The sequence below is a fragment of the Onthophagus taurus genome, chromosome 2 (assembly GCF_036711975.1).
Source record: "Onthophagus taurus isolate NC chromosome 2, IU_Otau_3.0, whole genome shotgun sequence".
Classification (NCBI taxonomy): domain Eukaryota; kingdom Metazoa; phylum Arthropoda; class Insecta; order Coleoptera; family Scarabaeidae; genus Onthophagus; species Onthophagus taurus.
This window is the reverse complement of record NC_091967.1, coordinates 7,317,700-7,337,174: the sequence shown is the minus strand read 5'-3', so window position 1 is coordinate 7,337,174 and position 19,475 is coordinate 7,317,700. Positions and strand designations below refer to the sequence as shown.

General features: G+C 31.7%; 4 protein-coding genes across 5 annotated transcripts; 1 reads left to right on the top strand and 3 right to left on the bottom strand.

The window, feature by feature from the left end:
- Positions 1–2: 2 nt before the first annotated feature.
- Positions 3–191, bottom strand: LOC139428946 (BBSome interacting protein 1). The gene has a single exon (XM_071194024.1). The coding sequence runs from the start codon at positions 189–191 to the stop codon at positions 3–5; it is 189 nt and encodes a 62-aa protein (XP_071050125.1).
- Positions 192–531: 340 nt separating this feature from the next.
- LOC111427257 (cyclin-G-associated kinase) lies at positions 532–8,169 on the top strand. The gene is made up of 15 exons (XM_023062294.2): positions 532–733; positions 792–853; positions 911–1,079; positions 1,170–1,432; positions 1,506–1,728; positions 1,784–1,995; positions 4,255–4,424; positions 4,482–4,821; positions 4,873–5,120; positions 5,264–5,369; positions 5,986–6,161; positions 6,213–6,406; positions 6,463–7,313; positions 7,367–7,528; positions 7,578–8,169. The coding sequence occupies exons 1-15, from the start codon at positions 601–603 to the stop codon at positions 7,692–7,694; spliced, it is 3,426 nt and encodes a 1,141-aa protein (XP_022918062.1). The 5' UTR covers positions 532–600; the 3' UTR covers positions 7,695–8,169.
- LOC111427260 (sedoheptulokinase-like) lies at positions 8,158–11,455 on the bottom strand. 2 transcript variants are annotated; one of them, XM_023062298.1, is made up of 4 exons: positions 11,284–11,455; positions 10,398–10,625; positions 8,937–9,747; positions 8,158–8,881 (listed from the first exon to the last, which is right to left on the bottom strand). In XM_023062298.1, exons 2-4 carry the CDS (start codon positions 10,617–10,619, stop codon positions 8,490–8,492), a joined length of 1,425 nt encoding a protein of 474 aa, XP_022918066.1. In that variant the 5' UTR covers positions 10,620–10,625; positions 11,284–11,455; the 3' UTR covers positions 8,158–8,489. The 2 variants fall into 2 exon arrangements, with proteins under 2 accessions (XP_022918066.1, XP_022918065.1); XM_023062297.2 differs by lacking the exon at positions 11,284–11,455 and adding an exon at positions 10,905–11,259.
- Positions 11,456–11,705: 250 nt separating this feature from the next.
- On the bottom strand, positions 11,706–19,004 carry LOC111427258 (DENN domain-containing protein 2B-like). Its single transcript, XM_023062295.2, has 8 exons — positions 17,263–19,004; positions 14,960–15,037; positions 14,274–14,687; positions 13,657–14,218; positions 13,445–13,604; positions 12,526–12,697; positions 12,231–12,458; positions 11,706–12,176 (listed from the first exon to the last, which is right to left on the bottom strand). Exons 1-8 carry the CDS (start codon positions 18,580–18,582, stop codon positions 11,970–11,972), a joined length of 3,141 nt encoding a protein of 1,046 aa, XP_022918063.2. The 5' UTR covers positions 18,583–19,004; the 3' UTR covers positions 11,706–11,969.
- Positions 19,005–19,475: the final 471 nt, after the last annotated feature.

The following is a 19,475-nucleotide window of genomic DNA, read 5'->3' as shown; positions in this document are numbered from 1 at the left end:
ATTTAGTTATTTTGATTCTCTTTAATTTCATGTAATGTTTTAATAGCTTCTTTTTGCATTTTCTCCAATTTTTCCAAAGTGTAACTCTTAAGCGGTATCAATCGGGGTTTGCACAGAACCAATTCTTCGGGATTTTCTATTAATAACTGGCCGGTCTTTGGTACTATCGGTTTCAAATCATTTTCGGACATCTTTTAGATGAAATCGACTCATGTCTACGTTAAAATTTTAATTAAAAAATCCGTCGTGTATCGAATCAATTAACGTGTTATCAAGTTGACGTAGATGACAACTGTCAAAATTTCTACGGAAATCAATAGACAACAATACAACATGGAAAGTCACTAGAAATAAACCGATAACAATTTCCTTTGATAATTTAATTATTAACTTATGGTCATGATTTAATTATGAATAATATTGATTCATTTATAATAGTAAGAGTTTTGAATAAATTGTGTAAATTATTTATTGATTTGTAAGTGGGAGGTTATCGTTTATGCAATACCAACCTTAAAATGCGGAAATAACTACACGGTGGGGTCATCTCTCAAAAAAAGTCAAAACATGTTCTTCTTCGTGTATTAAAACAGCTTGAAAATGAGTGGAATATTTCAATCAGCGCTGGGTTATTTTAGCCAACCGAGCAATAATCAATCAGAAAATAACTTCGTGGGGCAAATACTCGAAATTTCCAACGTTAAATTGAAGGTAAAACGGGTTATAGCCGAAGGTAAGTCTATTGATTTTACTTTTTTCTTTGTGTCTTTACGTTTTCTTACGGTTCCAAGGCGGTTTTGCAATCGTTTACGTTGCCCAAGATATCCTATCCAGTCGGGAGTACGCAGTCAAAGTAAGATATTATAAATGTTTTAGGCCCTTTTATTAAAACAAAGTGTTTTTGTTCTAGCGCATTTTAGCTTGCGATGAAGAATCTAAACAAAATGCACTTAGAGAAATTAATATTTTAAAAAAATTAAGTGGTCATAATAATATTATTCATTTCTTAACTGCTACTTATATAGAAAATGGTTCAATTACTCCACATGAATTTTTAATCATCACTGAATTATGTCCAGGTAAAAATTAAAATTATTTTAACTGTCAAAAATGACAGGTCTAATTAATGTGAGGTTAGAAGAATTTTTTTGATTATTTTTTATTTTAAGAAACTTTGGTGGAAATATTACAATCGAGGACTACAGCGTTCGAACCAGATATAGTATGTCAGCTATTTTATCAAATTTGTCAGGCTGTTGCGCATATGCACAATCAACGAGACCCAATAATACACAGAGATTTGAAAATTGAAAATTTACTTCTCGCTAAAGATGGATGTGTTAAATTATGTGATTTTGGTTCTGCTACAACGGAAGTTTTTAAACCAAACGATAATTGGTCATCTCATCAACGATCTACACTTGAAGAAAATGTGAGATTTTATATTTTATATAGATTAAATAGTAATGTATTGATTATTATTTTTAAATTTATTCAAAAAATAGTTAGCTAGATTTACAACACCTATGTATAGAGCCCCGGAAATGGTAGATACATGGAGTGATTATTTTGTTGGCCCTCCAGTAGATATTTGGGCGTTAGGATGTATTTTATACACCTTGTGTTTTATGAAGCACCCGTTTGAAGATGGGGCTAAGTTGAGGATAATCAACGGAAAATATACAGTGCCGCAAGATCAAAAATATGCATGTTTTCTTGATATAATTAGTAAGATTTTAATGATAAATATTTTATTAATTAAATCCTTAAAATATTTTTTTAGAGGGATGTTTTCAAGTTGATCCAGAAAGAAGATTAACGATAGCTTGTTTATTGGAAAGAACAGCTTCCATTGCGGAAAGTCGCGGGTACGACATTAAAGCACCTTTAAAAATAAAAAAGGAGCCTCCTACAAACGTTGGAGATTCTGTTGATAATGGGGTGGGTTCTGCTAAAAATGGAAATTTACAACAGCCGCAAAGACCTCCACCACCCGTAAGTAATAAAAAGATTTCAATTGATTTAATCACATCTCAAAATGAGATGAAAATTTTATTATTGATTAGATCAAAAATCTTAATAACGTTATAAGTAAAAACGCATTATTTACCGATTCAATTCTTTTCCAACCAAAACTTGTCACACCTTCTTTTTCTAACCACTGTTGAATTGTATCAATTCTCAAATGATACATAATATCGGTTCCTTCAAACGATATTAATCCAACCAATAAATTCTGGTACACAACTGGACTCCCTAAATAAACGTTATTTGAACCAGTACAAAATAAAAAATTTCCATCACAACTCGCCTTACTGAATCCACATTGATTCGATGGCATTATATTCGATTTATCACAATGAAAAATTATTGGATTCTCATTGTGTGGTTTACTACCTGAGGTGTATTGTAATCCATATCCAACAATTTCTACCATCAAGCTGCTGTTATTTAATAATTCACGCATTGTATCGACACTTCCAATATGCACAGTTTGAAATTTTTCGCCTAAATCAACTGGTGAGTCTAAAGTTAAAAGACAAGCGTCGTAAATTGTCAAATCTGCTCGTGTGGGGTCTAAAGTTGCGATGTATGGATGAATTTCGATTTTGGAAGTTTTACGTTTCAACTGGTAATTATTATCGTCGAATCCGAAGTAAATCGTAACAGAATCTTCACTCATTCCATTACAACATTGACCGCTTGTTATTACAATTGAATAGGTTAGAATCGCACCGCCACATAATCTTCGTCCAGACTGAGTATTTCCACTTATTTCAGTGTAATAAGAATAGTTTTTAAAATCGCAGGTTGATTCACGAGATATGATATGTTCATCAATTGGAGATGTTAAAGTTTGATTTTTATTTTCTGATTTCTTTTCAATTGCGTTTGTAGTGCTGTTTGTGTTAGATTGTGTGGTGTTTTCAAACATGTATAACTTAAATAGAGGTAATACAAGTAAAGTTGTGAATAATAACTTTTTTAAAATCATTATGTTAAATGTTTTGTGTCAAATTTGAGTGATTCTTAATTGTGATTGAAAATTATGTAACCTAAATTTTTGAACATAACCAAAACAACCATAAAAAATGTAACTACAGTAATAAAACCTCGATATAATGGAATCAAAATCGGGTTGTTCCCCAAGTTGTTCTATTCCATGTTCATAGATAAACCTGGGAAAAATTCAAGAATCGTCATGTGGCTTAAAAATCGACGATTTTTTTAAATCAATGTGAAATGACCCAAAAAACACGTAAAAAATAAAAAGAAAGTGCGGAAAAGTGTGGAACATACCGAAAAATCGCATTAAAGTTTCGATGTGACGTCACAAGCAATGTTAACTTTGCATATTCCTATTAAACCGGTCAACACCTAACCTACAAATTGTTTATTTTATAGCCATGCACAAAATCAATCTGATAAACTTAAAAGTCAAGTTATTTTCACTAAAGTAGGTGAGATTAAAACGTATATTTTCTGATGAAACACCCTTGTTTTTCTTAGGCTTTCGATGCATAACGACTGACTACCTGTCATAGACTGTGTATTAATAGACTCTGTGTTAATACTAGAACTAACATTAGATCTAGAACTAGAAACATTCCGATTTAGCCCCACGTCTCTCAAGACGGGTAAACCCGAATGCTTTTAGGTCTTGTGTTAGTTCTAGTGATATTGTTAGTGTAAAACTAGAACTAACACTAGAACTAGAAATATTCCGGTTTAGCCGTGCGTCTGAAGACGCCCAATATGCAACATAATGATCTTATGCTAACTAGCGCTACCTACCACTCTCACTAAAACTAACATTAGAACTAGAAACATTCAGGTTTAGCTGTCTTAAGAGACACACGGCTAAACCTTGAAGCTTAATTAAGTGATTTCCCGTCGATTAAAAAAAAATTGTCGATTTTTAAGCGACATGATGATTCTTGAATTATATCTAAACTTGTTTTACTTGTTACTCAGCGCTAGATTGTTGTATATTTTGTATTTAACTAAAGTTCACCAACAATATTTTTATACTGAACGTTGAATTAAATTTAATCTTCGATTTTTATCATAATCCAACTTACTGATACAAATAAACCCGATCCGTATTTTGATAAACCTTTAGATATTCAACATTCGCTTCTGTTAAGATTATTTACTATAAATAAAGCAAAAATGGAATACCAACGTTACATGTCATTGGTTTTTGTGCTAATCTACCTGTTGGTATAATTAATTAATTTCTTTTTTTTATAGAACCTCCAAAATAGTCCTCCACCATTACAAGCAAGACAACCTCATTTACCACCAGACCAAAAGCAATCTTATTATAGTTCCAGTTTGTTTTCATCAATAAAAGGAGGCGCAGGGAGCTTTTTGAAAAATCTTAAAGATACCAGTTCGAAAGTTATGCAAACCATGCAACAGTAATTCACTCATATCTTATATCTTAATAAGAATTTTAATTATTTTTATTGTTTTAGAACGATAGCTCGTACAGATCTTGATATAAGCTACATAACGTCGAGAATTGTCGTTATGCCACATCCATCGGAAGGAATCGAATCGGCCTATCGTGCTAATCACATCGACGATGTTCGTATGTATTTAGATAGTCGACACCCAAACAATAAATATTCGGTTTATAACGTATCTGGAAAAAGTTATGTGGCGAAATTTGGACCTGCACGTGTCGTCGATTGCAGTTTTGCGTACCCGGATCATTTTCATGCGCCTTTATTAAACGCCCTGTATCAAATGTGTGAAGATATCTATCAGTATTTATCTGGCGATAGCCGTAATGTTTGTGTTATTCATTGTACCGTAAGTAATTTAATTGATTTCATTATGGGTCTCTTATTATTTCTTTTTTAGGATGGAAAAGCAACATCAGCAACTTTAGCTTGTTCTGTGATGATGTACGCCGGTTTATATCATATTCCTGAAGATGGGTTGCAACTATTTGCCGTTAAGAGACAACCACCTAACATACGAGCATCCGAATATAGATATTTATATTATTTATCAAGCATCATTCAAAATCCACCTTCTTACCCGCATTATAAACCGTTAACTTTGATCTCAATACAAATGCAACCGGTGCCGCTCTTCACTAAAAGCAGGTTGGGTATTTTACGGAATAAATATAAGTATGTTTTTCCTAAAAAAAAAACATTTCCTTTTAATCCTTTACAACCCTATTTCTTTCGTTGTTAGGCAATAAATATATAAAATCGTTATTTTTTAATTAATTTTTATTTTATAGGGATGGATGCCGGCCATATTTTGAAATTTATAGTGAAAATCGACTTGTTTTATCTACCTTACAAGATTATGATGGTATGAAGTTATATTCAGTTATGGAAGGAAAGGTAGGTGGAGACAAATAAACTGTTAGTTATAATCTTAAATGACGGTCAATGATTTCTGAATGTATCAAAGTTGCTTTTGGAATAAGGATCATGCATTAATCGGATGCATTACTTCTTAAACTCATTTTGCTTATTATTATTGAAAAACTATGACTTAAAAAGCAATTTATTGGAGAAAAAAAGTGAGGTTAGATTTTATTTTGACGTTTAAAAGGTGATTTCTAGTTTAAACTTTTTTAAAGAATTTTTATTACAAAGTTGCTTTTGCAATAAATATGATGCATTAATCGGTTACATTACTTCTTAAACATATTTTGCTTATTATTATTGAAAAAAAATTCATTGGCGAAAAAAGTGAGGTTAGATTTTATTTTGACGTTTAAAAGATGATTTCTAGTTTAAACTTTTTTAAAGAATTTTTATTTATATTTTTCTTACAATTATTATTAAATAAAATGATAAATAAGTCGTTTAGTAATTATACTGTACAATTTGTTTAAATTTGTAATATTTTTTGACATTTCATAAATTAGCGCCATCTCGTAGATGATTCGTATATCTTTTTTTATTAAATTTGAATTTTAAATAATAAAAATTTCTTTTACATATTTTAAAGGTGGTACTCCCAGTTAATATAACAGTTTGCGGAGATGTTTGTATAGTAATTTATCATGCTCGTAATATACTTGGAGGTGTTATGACACATGGAAAGGCAACAGGAATAAAGATTTGCCAAATACAATTTCATACAGGGTTCATTTCTGAAACTGAAACATGTCTCAACTTTACAAAGTAAGTAATAACATCTTAAAATGTTTAAGAAATCTTTAAAATCTTTTTAAGGAGTGAATTGGATGATTTAGCGGAAAGTCCAGATCATTATCCGGGCAAATTTGTGGTTTCTTTAACTATTTTTGTATCAGATAATGAAAGAAAACCTTCCCAACCATCTCCTTGGTTTATTGATAAAACCGAACGTTCTTCGGATACGATATTTTCAACCCAAATGGAAAAAGAGGAAGTTGTTGATAATTTTGGTAAATTTCTCTTTTTTTTACTTCGTAATAAAAAGAATTCTTATTTTTTGGTGTAGTTAGTCGCCCTCCTCGAGATCGTGACATCCCCCCTGTTGTTAAACAACCTGAATCAAAACCAAACAGACCTCCACCGCCTTCAGTTCAACGAGAACACGAAGAAATTCAAGAAGAAAGAATTGAAGATGAAGATGAAGGGCTTCCGGGTCTGGAAGAATCGGTTGATTTATTAAATTTGAATTCGTTTTCCGGTGTTTCCGCTCCAAGACCATCTCCAAGCACAAATTTTGATTTATTAAGCGATTTAAATCCATCGTCAAATTTTTCCGAGTTTATATCCGGTTCTTCTGTTTCCCAAACGGCTTCTACAAACGATCTTTTTGATCCATTCGGAACAAGTTCTTGGTCTAGACATGACGCAAAAGATGAAATAAGAGATGGTAAAGCACAGATACTTCACGATTTTTTGAATATTAGCCAACAACATTTTAATACGGCTCAAGCTCAACAAAAAAATGGTAATAATTCATCCGGAAATGGGTTATTTGATGATTTAAATTGGGGTTCGTCGTCGAATTTGGCTTCGAATGGCAATAATTCTCCGCAAAGAGCCCCACCGACAACTCCACAGTATTCCGCTTCACCAAAAACAACACCTCAGCATTTCGCCAAGTCCCCAAATGAACCGAAGCCTGATTATAGCCGATCCCATTTTGATACGGCTTTTAATAAAAACGATAATAAAGGTAATAAGCAATCGAAACCGAGTGATATTTTTGGGGATTTATTAGGATCCCAAGGTTACCAGTTTTCGGCTAAAAAAGATAACGCCCCAAGAACTATTAATGAAATGAGGAAAGAAGAAATTGCGAAAGATATGGATCCGGATAAATTAAAAATTTTAGAATGGGTAAATTAACGAAAAAAAAAATTTAATAATCGATTTCTTACCGTTATTTTTAGATTGAAGGTAAAAAGGGTAATATTCGAGCCTTACTTTGTACGATGCATACCATCGTCTGGGAAGGTTGTAAATGGCAAAAATGTGAAATGCACATGTTGGTGAGTCCGGGAGATGTTAAAAAGGCTTATAGAAAAGCATGTATAGCTGTACATCCAGATAAAGTAAGAAAAATAAAGAATAAGTAACGATTTATTATGATTCTTTTTGTAGCAAGCTGGAAGTGACAATGAAAAAATGGCGAAACTAATTTTTATGGAATTAAATAATGCGTGGAGTGATTTTGAAAACGACGTCTCACAGCAAAATATGTTTGCAGCGGCTCGATAAATGTTTTAAATAAATTTCTTTTTATTAAATAATTTTTAAAATTAACATTCCACTCCTTCATAGGATGCGTGTTAATCCCCTAAAACGACCTAAACAAAAAGAAAAACTATTAGCTTCTTGTGTATATATGATGTAAAGTCCGTTCCGTTGTTACGTAAAAAGGAATCATTTAAAAAGAACAAAGAGAAGAAAGAAAACTATGAAAAAAAAAGAATTATTTATGGAGAAATAAATAAATGTTAGTTGGAGATTTTAAATTTAAATGTTAAGAAGCATACAATTATAATTGAATTGATATTTATTGAAAATAATTTAATGAGGAACAGATAGGTTTTAAAATGTTAAAGTTTTATTTTTTTAATGGTATCTATTCTTTTTTTAATTCTGTCAGGTGTTTTACCCTTCCTATTACATCTGTTAAATGTATAAAAAATTGTAATGAATCCAATAAATACATAGCACAATTAAAAACATATTTTTATTTTCTTATTCTAAATATGGCACAAAAGAATCTTATGAAAATAACAATAATACAGTAAAACCTCTATATTTTTAAGTCGTACTATTAACATTATCTATTTAATATACCAATATATTTATAAATAAATTTTAGCACTCATAGATTGAATCCAATTCGTGGTATTCCCCGAGTTGTCTATACGATGTATAAATCGTAGACACTCTTTTCCCCGTATTAAGCTGTTATATCGAGGTTTTATTGCACTTTAACGCAAACTTAAAAAAATAATCATAAAAAAGCGTTACTTAAACATTACTATCTTTTAATTTATTAATTCATCCCTGATTATTTTCAATTAGGGTCATAGCAATGGCTGCTCCTTTAGCCGCATCACCCCCGGTAGTGAAAACAAGCGGAAGTTGATAAAAGTGTTGCACCTCGAGTTGTAATACTTTATTTCTTGATAATCCCGATCCGTTTCCGACGATTCGTTCGATATTAGCCGCTTCTAAAACTTCCCTCGGCATCATACTATGTAAATTTTCCAATAACCCGTGACATAAAGCTCTAAAAACTTGGCCCAAACCCAAATTTCCTATGTTAACATTTAAAACTGTTGCTCCGTTTTCCGATAAATGTCTTTCGCCTAATAAAGTCGGTTGGATTCGTAAATTTGAAACGGAAGATTCCTCAAGTCCTAATTCTAAAATTTTTTGCCACACCTTAGCTAAAAGAATATAATCAAAATTAATAATGATATTAAATTAATTATTATTTATTACATTGTGGGACTGAAAAACCTAATTCCATAGTCCATTGTTGTAACATTTTAACAAAAGTCGCTAAAACATTGCCACCATTTAACGAAGCTGCAACAGCTAAATATCTTCCATCAAAAAATGGATAATACTGTACTGGTTGTAAGGAAGATTCTGATGGAATTTCAGGTACGTAATCTTTAGCTATAAAAGCCATTTGGGCGGACGTTGATATGTTTAAAACCGCATCAGTTGTCTCTTGTTCGAGCGTAGCCAAAACGGAACATTGCAAATCGCCGAGAGCAACGCCAACAGGTGTTCCACTCGGAATCGTATGCCAACACTCAGCTAAACAACCAGCCACATCACCGCTTTGTTTCACTTGAGGTAATAAAGCAACAGGAAATTGGGATTCTCCTAAAACATCATTCCACTTCATTTCGACGCAATCGAAATATCCCCAACTAGCAGCATTTTGAACCGACATCACCGGTTTTTTTAAATTACACAACATCGCTACGGCAAAATCTTGAATCGTTCCTGAGCAATTAAATTTTTCTAATTTTTTCGGACGGTTTTTTACCATCCAGAATAATGTGGCTACGCCGTAACCGGTATGAACTGGTAAATGAGATTTAGCAGGTGGCAAATTCGTTAAAAATTCTAAATCACAACGGTTATCTTGCCAGGTGTAAAGGGCGGAAACTTTATCTTCCAATACATTGAAACGGAGAAGATTTCCATCTTTTTCAACACGTTCCCATGCGTTATAATCACTTCCGGTGTCCCAAAGCATTATTCCATGCATTTGACCACATACACCAATTTTTGTAATCTAAAAAGTTTAATTTTTTTAATTTTAATTTCAATAAGTAGGTTTACCATGTATTTTCTAACAAATTTAAGTATATGTTTTTGATTTAATTTATGTGGATAATACCGATTCAACCAGTTCAGGTTTCTGTCTGTCTAAACAGTAAATCGCGGTTGTAAAAGCATTTCTAACAGTCTGTGCCTGTGGCAGAGGAAGAAACTGAAAGTTTAGGAATTTGGGCATTAATAGCTTAGCTGGTTTGTTTACCCAAGTTTCTCATCTAAAGTCTAATGAACATTCTCAGATGGCAGAAAAAGGCGAAATAAAAAAAGAACACTTAAACAATAACATTATCTGGAAAGTAATTTCAGATTAAATTTAAACACAAACTGATTCGTTTTCTTTCATCTTGGAATAAACTGAATAGAATAAGCTCTTTTAGATTTAAAAACCACAATCATCAAACCCGTTAAGTATCCTTAATAAACTAGAATCGGTAATATTGAAAACAGAACGCGTTAAAAGCGATAATCCTAAACAGCACGTCGAAATTGAGCTGATAAATTAATCACACGGCGGGTTTGAACGGTGTTAAAATAAACGATAAAATACACAGATATTTTCATAATAAGGTGAGGTGTGGGTTTAATCTAAAGCACGACTAAACGTACCTGACGAAGAAGATCTTTAGGCAATTTAGCGACGCATATGTTTAGAGCGGATATTATTTTAGTTACATCCTGTTTGTTTCCATCTAATCCTTGATCGCTAGGAACGTTGGATTGGGTGTCTTTATCTTGCTTCGCGATTACTTCTTTCGTTTCCGAATTGTAAACGACTACTTTTACGGAAGTCGTTCCTATGTCGATACCCAAAATTAGTTTTCCAGACATTTTTGTCTAAAACAAGTTTCTTAGGTTGTAAATATAAAATAAAAAAAATTATGTTGGTATCAATGTATTAATTTTGGAGTTTATAATAAAAGATGTCAAAATAAAAAAATTAGGTTAAATCAAGTTAATAACTAATAATTAGTTTGTTTATGTAGGTAAGTTCATGTTAACAATCCAATTTTTTAATTAAGATCAGATTATTTAATTTAAAATCGTCGGGAGTTTTTTTTTCGCATTTATAGTTGGATAAATAGAAAATATGAACGAAAATTAGGAAAAACTCACTTTGGCCATGTTCCCTCCTGTTTTTTTAAGGCACGTAAAGAAGTGTAGTTACGAACTGGCCCGTTTATGATATTATCCTAGATTTTATACATCGCGGCTAAGCAGCTTTTATGAAAATAATCAAGACCCCCCAACAATGAATTGTGTGTTTACTCTATACTCGAAATGAACATCGTTTATCTCGCTTATTAGCTATCGTGCTTGTGTAAACTACCGTTTAACAAATACCATACATTTTTCATTTTAAATCTCCCGCTTCTAAAATTAACACTATTCGCTACTAGTCTAGTAACTAATCATTAAATTAATCAGTGCTCTAAAGGAAAGCGTGATATATATACATTTGTTAATTTTGAAGCTTTTTTTAACAAATACTCACTAAAAAATCGCTAGGAGAGATAAGAGATTTAATTTTTGTGATGTGTAATTCGAAGGTTATGTTATAGAATGTATGAACGGTATTTAAAAGTAAATTATAGTTGAAACGTGGTTTGCGCGTGATTATTTCGTAAGATTTTTTGGAATTCGCTTCTAAATTGACGTATTATCTTTATTTTAGTTAGAATTATTGATTCAAAGCAACATCTATGAACTATTTTCCCTTAACAGAAATAGTGATCTGTTTTACCAACCTCTCATAATAAAACACAATCATTTTTTTAAAATATTTATATCTGTAATATATAAAACATCTAAGTATCGAATGGTTCACATCGAACAGGTACAAAATAACAGTATAAAAAATAACTAACAATAGAGAGAAACATAAATATACAAAACGAAATAAGGCACATTATGGAATATTTGAAAAATGTCACTTTCTAATGGAAGTTTCTGAGAGAGCTTAAATTAAACAATTATTTTAAAAATAATACTATAAATACTAAATAGTGAAATGATAAAACAATACTTTTTGTGTTATTGAACCAGCTGCTATTTATTAGCTCCTAGTTTTTGAAATAAAAATTTTTAAAGCTTATTGCATTAATAAATATTGATATAATCTTACAGAACTTGAAAATGTAATATAACAGCCAGCGTCGAAGTATTGAAAAAATTTGAGATTTAAAGTTTTTTCCAATCTTTCATTTTTTCTAATATCAATGTCGCATCTTGTGAACTATATATGTTAATTCGATTGTCAAAAACGTAAAAACTACCAGGATTTGTTAAAACGGCGTCAATAAAGAGATCAAACATGGTGGTTTGAGTAAACCATTGCAAAAATCGTTTAATTCCTTTGCTTTTCGGAAATAATTTGAAACCTTCCCTCTAAAAAAATAAATAAAAATTAATTATTAAATAATTAAACAAAAAAAAACTTACATCAAAACTGTTATCTTTAATAAAATCTTTGTAATGGCCACAAGTTTGGATAAAAACTCGAATAAACGCGTCGCTTAATAAAACGTTATGTTCATTTTCTGAAGTAACTATACTGTTTGCAGCTACTAAACCTTTCTTCCACGATTTTATTGCGCACTCTGGAAGGATTTTTTCGTCGTCCTCAATTTCGAGAATAATATCTTTTGAATCTAAATCAACTACAATAGCCTAAAACATATTTATAACAAAAAAATTCAGTAATAAATAATTATTAAAATATAATTAATAAACTTACATTTTCAATTTTGTAATCATTAACAACCGATACTGATAAAACACCGCAAATAAGCGGTGCTGGTGCTTCAACGATTTCCCAACGGGTTTTTGGTAAAACTGGAATAAACGCGTGTGGCCATGAAAATGGGTAGAGCACACTTTGCACAGCTTCAATACATGAAGATAATTTACTAAAATAAAAAAAAAGGATAAATTCTTTTTAATATTTAAAAAGGTTTTAATTAGAGATGCACCAGGTACCAGTTTTTGACAATGCCAGGTACTGGGTAGGAAGCACAAATCTGGGATTACACCGGGTATCTTTAAAACATACGTATCATAACCTCAACTTATCCTATTTATGATAGATTGTTGTATATTTTTATTGAACTAAAACTAGATCTAACACTAAACCTAGAAATAGTAACATTCGGGTTTAGCTGTACGTCTCTTAAGACTGCTAAACCTGAATACATGACACAATAAGCAAAGTGACACTTTCACCATGTTCACATCTTTTATTAATTTCTAATTTTTTTTCCACTGTTAAAACTACCCGCGCGGCTAACGCGCTACAGTACAGTACCTACGCAACATGAATTTACATAGAAAGAATAAAAACCATTGTAGTAACACACCATATGAGAAAATAGGGTTATCATCCGCCTGGGTTTCCCCAGATTTGTTTTAGTTTCGGTTACTCCGTTCGCCTTTTTTCGGATACATAATAGATTTTTTTTCTTGAAAACGAATTAGGCGTGGGGGAGTATGTAAAGAATTTGCTGTTAAAATTAAATTAAATGGTTAAATGGTTCACGGATAATCGGTACTTCACTGTATTTGCTTTTTAAATAGAACATCAAGTTCTGATACCTTAAGTATACAGTTTGAAACTGGGAAAACCAGATACCTGGTGCATCTCTAGTTTTAATATTTACCTCAAATGACAACTAATAAAAATAACCTTTCTTTCCAATAATAAATTTTCAAAAACTTTTTGTAATAAATTAACATGTAAGGTTTCACACAATTTTTTCAAATTAGTTTCTTCATATCTCATATCTTGGTGTAATGTTAACACTAAAGTTTGATATGTCACTAAAAGGAAATTAATAATAAAATTAAGTCGTATTAAATGAATAAATTTTACCTTCTGAACAGATGGGACAATTATCTTTCATCCCATTCTCCCCAGATCCTCTTCCTCCACTTAAATTAACAATTCCATGAGGACATGGTTGCTCAACGACGCAAAATGATTTTAAATCCTCCTCGCTTTTCCGATTAATTTCGTTATTATTCTCCAGATCTTTTGGTGAAGTAGGATTTTTTGTGTCATAATATTTTACTTCGCTTTTAATAATTTTACTCAAATCCAACCGGATTGAATGACCCGGTTTTGGAAACTCCAATTGGTGAAATTCCTTCAACAATTCCTCTCGTTGCTTATCAGGCAAACCATGATGAGATTCAAGCTCTTGAAGTATTCGTTTATAAAATCGAGGCGCGCGATGTTTTGTTAATATACAATAAGCTAATGGAAGACAGGTACAAGATCCTTCAGGTAGAACTCTCCGACAATAACCATATATTCTATCTCCGGACTCGTCGGTTACAACTAAGGAGTAACATTGTTCTTTGGCACTATAATTTATTCTATGATCTTCACTATCAGGAAAACATAACTTTTCAATGTATGGAGGAATTTCAATCTAGATGATTATAAAAAAAATTAAATGATAATTTATGCTTTTTCGAAAAACTTACATTTGGTGGAAACTTTGATTTGATGTAGGGACACTTTTCATCCAAACCAACCAATAAACAACAATGAAACAACTGTTTACCAGTCATACTTTTTATAGAAAACGCCCTAACTGTCTTTACATAAATCTCAAATTTACTTTCCTCCCTTTGAACCACCTTCAGCGGTGTTTGTATGTCGCAAACCACCCCATAACGATTTGAAAGATTGTTTCTATCCAAAGATTTCGCTCTTTCTCTTAAACAAACACCGCCACCACGTTTCGTCCTGCTCGGTTCATTTTGTTTGTGTTCGAATGATTTAATTAGATCTTTAACAAAGGCACTGTTCGAAGAATTAGCCAATTCAATGGGCGTTGAAGCGTTTGAGTCGCTATCCGATGTACTAAATGATAAAGATTTGCTTCGATTTAACTCCTAAAATTCAACTCGTTGGAATTTCAAGATATATTTGTTTGTTAGGACTAATTTAGCAGACGAAAATACACTTGTAACAATAACAAACGTACTTGATTTTAAATATGGGTGTTGTGTAGGTGGAAACTTTAATGTGTACTAAATTTGAAGTTATTTTTAGATGAATCAATCAATAAAATTGGCACACCTCATTGATTTCTTATTTTAAACTCGTTTTTTTAGTCACTTTGATTGTTTATTTTGAGGTTATGTTCACTTTAAAAAAAACTTACCCCTTCTTTATCGGCAACGTCATCCATTTTAAAATTCGAATTATTTTCGACGTTTTCAAGACCCAAAATGGGGCTGCTCTGTAAGTAAAACATACTTTTTTAGTTAAATATGCGTTAAAGAACAGTGAATTTGAACGCGTTTGATATCTTCGAAGTTGTCACAACGAATGAAGAGATCAATAAAATATCATACGTGCATCGTGTTTGCAAATGACACAGAAAAAGGACGATTATGGAGTGGGAATTTCCTGAGCAAGCAAGATATGTGTTTAGATTGTGATATAAATTTAGACTAAGAGATTACGCGTTGGAAACCGACGCGACCTTCAGGGAAAGTACCGAAGAGGTCGCAAACCGCAAAGTTAAATTAGGTATGTATGTCGATTTTGCCTGTTAAAACCCCAGCAATACAATCTATATTCTAAAATTAAATTTTGTTAATGTGGCGGGGTTTTATGTAACGTAAAAAATGCCGTTTTAAAATTTCAAATCATACTTTAAATATCGCGGGATTTCATACCATGCGATATAATTGGTTAGTAAATTAATAGATGGCGTCTTCAGATGTCAAAGTTAAAATTTTTTAAAACAAAAATGATAAAATTTATCAATACAAATGTAAAGGTAAATAATCGTATGCAATTGCAATATACATAATAAATACATAGGAAATTCCGCATCATTGGATCAATGAGACCCTTTCTAGCATTCCAAGGTCATTTAGATTAAGAAGATGTGTACTTTTTATTACATATTCCGATGCTCACATGTACCAAAAGTTTAAGAGGTTTCGTAATACACATGGGAGAACCCAATCGTGACCTTGAGCTTTCCTGCTTTTGAACGACTTCGTCTGGTGTGTCTTTCTTAAAATACTCCTAGGACACTTACATGTCAGAAGTGTCGCGGTATAAGTCGTTTAGGAGTTCCTTGTACTGTAATTATTTATTTTTATTTATTGGAGCCCAATCCGGCTGTGGACTACAAGATAGAACAAAGCCACTTAAAACAGGTGATAATCACATGGAAGGACTCAAAGGTAGCCTTGCACTGGAAAGAACTTCCAGGACACTGATGCCTTAGCAAAGGAGACTTAAGGACGCTTTCTGGGTTTCTGACCGGCTACATCTCCCTAAATTATTATCTCATAGCCATTGGACAAGCTGAAGATCAAAATTGTCGACTTTTGCAACGACAAGTCAGAGACTGCTAAACATATTCTGTGTGCGGAGGACGAGGAGACGGTTGAGCATGTTTTATGCCACTGCCCTGCTGTTAATCGTATCAGATTCTCGATTTTCGGGTCGCAGTTTATCTCCCCAAAGGATTTGAATGACTTTTCACCGAGCAAGGCACTTATATTCGTTAAGATGGGTTGCACGGTGAAATTTGATAATGTTATCTATCGATATACAATAGATTTTTGAGGTCGCGGTGCAAGGTTGGTTGATCCGCCTGCCCAATATATGTAATTTATGTAATGTAATGTAAGCATGTCCCAGCTATTTTCCCTGTCCCTAATCCATCCAACTCAGCAGTATCAAATTTTTTGTTTCATATTCAATTGATTTAAACTATCAAACACAACTTAGGAATATTTAATAAGAAGTTATTAACTTATGCTTATATTAATCATCATCAGACTTAATCTAACGAAAAATTCAAAGAACTTAATCTCATTTAAGATAAAAAAAAAGTACGCTAATTTAGATCTTGGGCAAAACCACATCAGCGTCGAAGTTAAAGTTTGCAGAAATCTATTCGTGAATAAACAACAAATGGATAATTGATGAGTGCAAAAATGATTCAACTGTGAGTCATTGTCATTAATTATTCTCCTTCCGCATAACATTTAAAGATGTAAATAAAACTTTTAAATAAGCTAACGTTTGTCGCGTTACAATTAGGATTTTATGCACTTTTAAATAAGTGTTTATTTGAAGTGTTAATAGATAGAGAAAAAATAAAACGCTGAGATACCGTTTGTTGTTTATAACGGGTTTTCAACGTGACAAGCACCTTTATTGACTGCATAATCTATAGGTCAATAGAGTGGTAAAAGAGATAAATATTAAAAAGAAGATAACGAGGTTCTCCAAGTTTGTTATCACACTATATTCCCGTTATAGATTTTTTGATATTTCTTATCTACTAAAATATTTAAATATTAAAAATTAAAATTATTTTTAATCAATTTCTTATCACTTATAACTGCAACAATGAATAACATAGGGGTAAAGATAACAACAAAAATTAGCTTGCATTGATAATGAAGTATTTAAAATGTTTTAAAGCAAACTCACCATATAATAAAGACTGTTTCTTTGCTCCTTTTCTTTGGCGTCACCAGAATTTGCATCTTTTTTTCTTAAAATCTCATCAAACTGATACGGTTCAGCATAAATAGGTTCATTTTTATCGACAAAAAACGACGACTTCGATTCAACTATCGTTTCATAAGTAGGTTTAGTGCACATTGAATTTAAACATCCGAAATTAAATTTTTGAGATTGATTCGTTTCGTTCAGTCTTTTCAATAAAGGTGATGATGTGGTGCTTTTCGTTAACCTTAAATTATCATCATCAGATGAATAATCAAAATTTTTTTGTTTTTGCAATTTAATTTTATTATTTTTTAAAGCAGTTTCGAGTTTTTCCAACATATATTTCGGATCCTTTTTCGTTTTTGATTGAGTATCATGTTTTTGAAGAGTATCATTGAGCTTTTTTGCGAAATCATCTTCAATTTGTAAAGTTGATGATTTGCGATTAGTGGTTTGAGAATTTGGAGATGAATGTTGGAAGGTTCGTGGCGGTTTCTTCGGAGCTGGACCAGCTGGTAATGGCCGCTTTAAGGCGTTTTTTATCGTATCACTTCCATTTAAAGATTCGGCACTTTTTAAGATATCTATCACGTTTTCGGCTGTTTCTATTTGGTTCTTCGGTTTACTTTGAGTAGTTTCGGTTAATTTCAGCGTTTTTATGTTATGTATTGTCTCTGTAACTTCACTTTTATTCATTTCCAGTTTAAGTTTTCGTTGTGATTTTGGTTCTGAATATAACATTTTTGTTACAAGTTGATTTAGGTCATGATTCAAATTTTTGGAATTAGTTAAATTAGCATCATTATTACTAATTACAGAACTATTGTGATTAATTGTTGGTTCCTTTGTGAACTGTATAAGTCTACTAACCGCCGATTTATCATCGTCTGTAAAATTATCATTATCACAGCTTCCCGTCAGTCTTGTATCATCCATCAACCTGAACTTATCAACTTTACTTTTAATACTACCATAATAATGTCTTTGAAAACCATGATCTTTATCTTTAAATGTGTTTTTATCTAATCTAAATGCTGGAGTACGTTTTATATTACATTTTATAGGATCACTTAATTGACACTTTAAATTCTCTTTCATCTCAATCTTTGGTTTTAACTCTATATCGTCTTCAACCTGCCCCAATCCATTATTTCTATCTTCTTTTCGATCTTTAGCTCCAACACTGTGATGTTTCTTAACACCACTAACATTCGTATTTTGGATTGTTGTTGTTTCTTGATTTTCAAAACGCATTTTGATCGTTTTGACCCGGTTGGAATTTGCGGGCGGCTTGTACATTATAAATCACTTAATTTTGAAGTGAATATCGTCGAACATCGTATAGCAAAAAATCGTCGAAAGCTGCCGTTTCTCAAAAGCAACAGGTTGTCAGAGTCAACCCATATTTTGAGGTTAAAGTATTAAGAAAAAGCGAACGAAGGCGGATGTAGAAAAAAAAATAAAACCAATCCGTCGTCCGTTTTAGGCGTAGGTTTTTAAGTAACTTACCGAAGTAGTTTTAAACGAACACAAAACGAATAATACGCACGCGAAAGTCCCGACTGTTAACACTTTTTAATTGATTGATCAAAACGAATGAACCGTAAACGCTGCAAGGTCGGTCGCATTTACATCTTATCCATTTTATTCGTTCGAGTTATTTGTATACAAACATCTTGAGCTCCAAGTTTTACGCGTTGACTACGTTTCAGGCGGTTTTGACACTGATGGTGTGTTTAAATTTGACGTTTACTTGACGTTCATAAGTAATGTTTTAAAATTGCCGATAGATGGCGTTAAAAATTAATTTAATAACTATAATGTTTTTTTTACATATTAGGCACCTAAAAAAAATAAATTATTGATAATTTGTGCATAAATAGTAATTTTTAAATAAATAAGTTTATTGTTGATTTAAAAAATATTAATTTGGATTGGTAGAGAAATAATTTAGAGAATTAATGATAGATGGTGCTATAACACTTTACGAAGACTGATAATTATTTCAAAAATTATGATTTATTTTATTCAAAAAATATTTAAAAGATTTGATATTGTCAATTGTGATTTAAATTGATATTATCTAATAAATAATAAACTATTTATTTTATTAATTTAAGTTGTTGGATAAGTAATTACAAAAATGAATGATAGGTGGTGGTGTAACAAATAGGTAAAAAGAAAAATTTATT

Excerpts from the sequence above, each read along its gene's own strand:
- LOC139428946 (XM_071194024.1), bottom strand. The coding sequence starts at position 191 with ATGTCCGAAAATGATTTGAAACCGATAGTACCAAAGACCGGCCAGTTA.
- LOC111427257 (XM_023062294.2), top strand. The coding sequence starts at position 601 with ATGAGTGGAATATTTCAATCAGCGCTGGGTTATTTTAGCCAACCGAGC. Across the intron at positions 734-791 it reads AAAACGGGTTATAGCCGAAG|GCGGTTTTGCAATCGTTTAC; the intron begins GTAAGTCTATTG and ends TACGGTTCCAAG. Across the intron at positions 5,370-5,985 it reads ATTCAGTTATGGAAGGAAAG|GTGGTACTCCCAGTTAATAT; the intron begins GTAGGTGGAGAC and ends CATATTTTAAAG.
- LOC111427260 (XM_023062297.2), bottom strand. Across the intron at positions 9,748-10,397 it reads CTAAAGATCTTCTTCGTCAG|ATTACAAAAATTGGTGTATG; the intron begins GTACGTTTAGTC and ends TAAACTTTTTAG. Across the intron at positions 8,882-8,936 it reads AGGTTTTTCAGTCCCACAAT|CTAAGGTGTGGCAAAAAATT; the intron begins GTAATAAATAAT and ends ATATTCTTTTAG.
- LOC111427258 (XM_023062295.2), bottom strand. The coding sequence starts at position 18,582 with ATGTACAAGCCGCCCGCAAATTCCAACCGGGTCAAAACGATCAAAATG. Across the intron at positions 15,038-17,262 it reads GAAACAGTCTTTATTATATG|AGCAGCCCCATTTTGGGTCT; the intron begins GTGAGTTTGCTT and ends TTTTACTTACAG. Across the intron at positions 12,177-12,230 it reads TTAAAGATAACAGTTTTGAT|AGGGAAGGTTTCAAATTATT; the intron begins GTAAGTTTTTTT and ends TTATTTTTTTAG.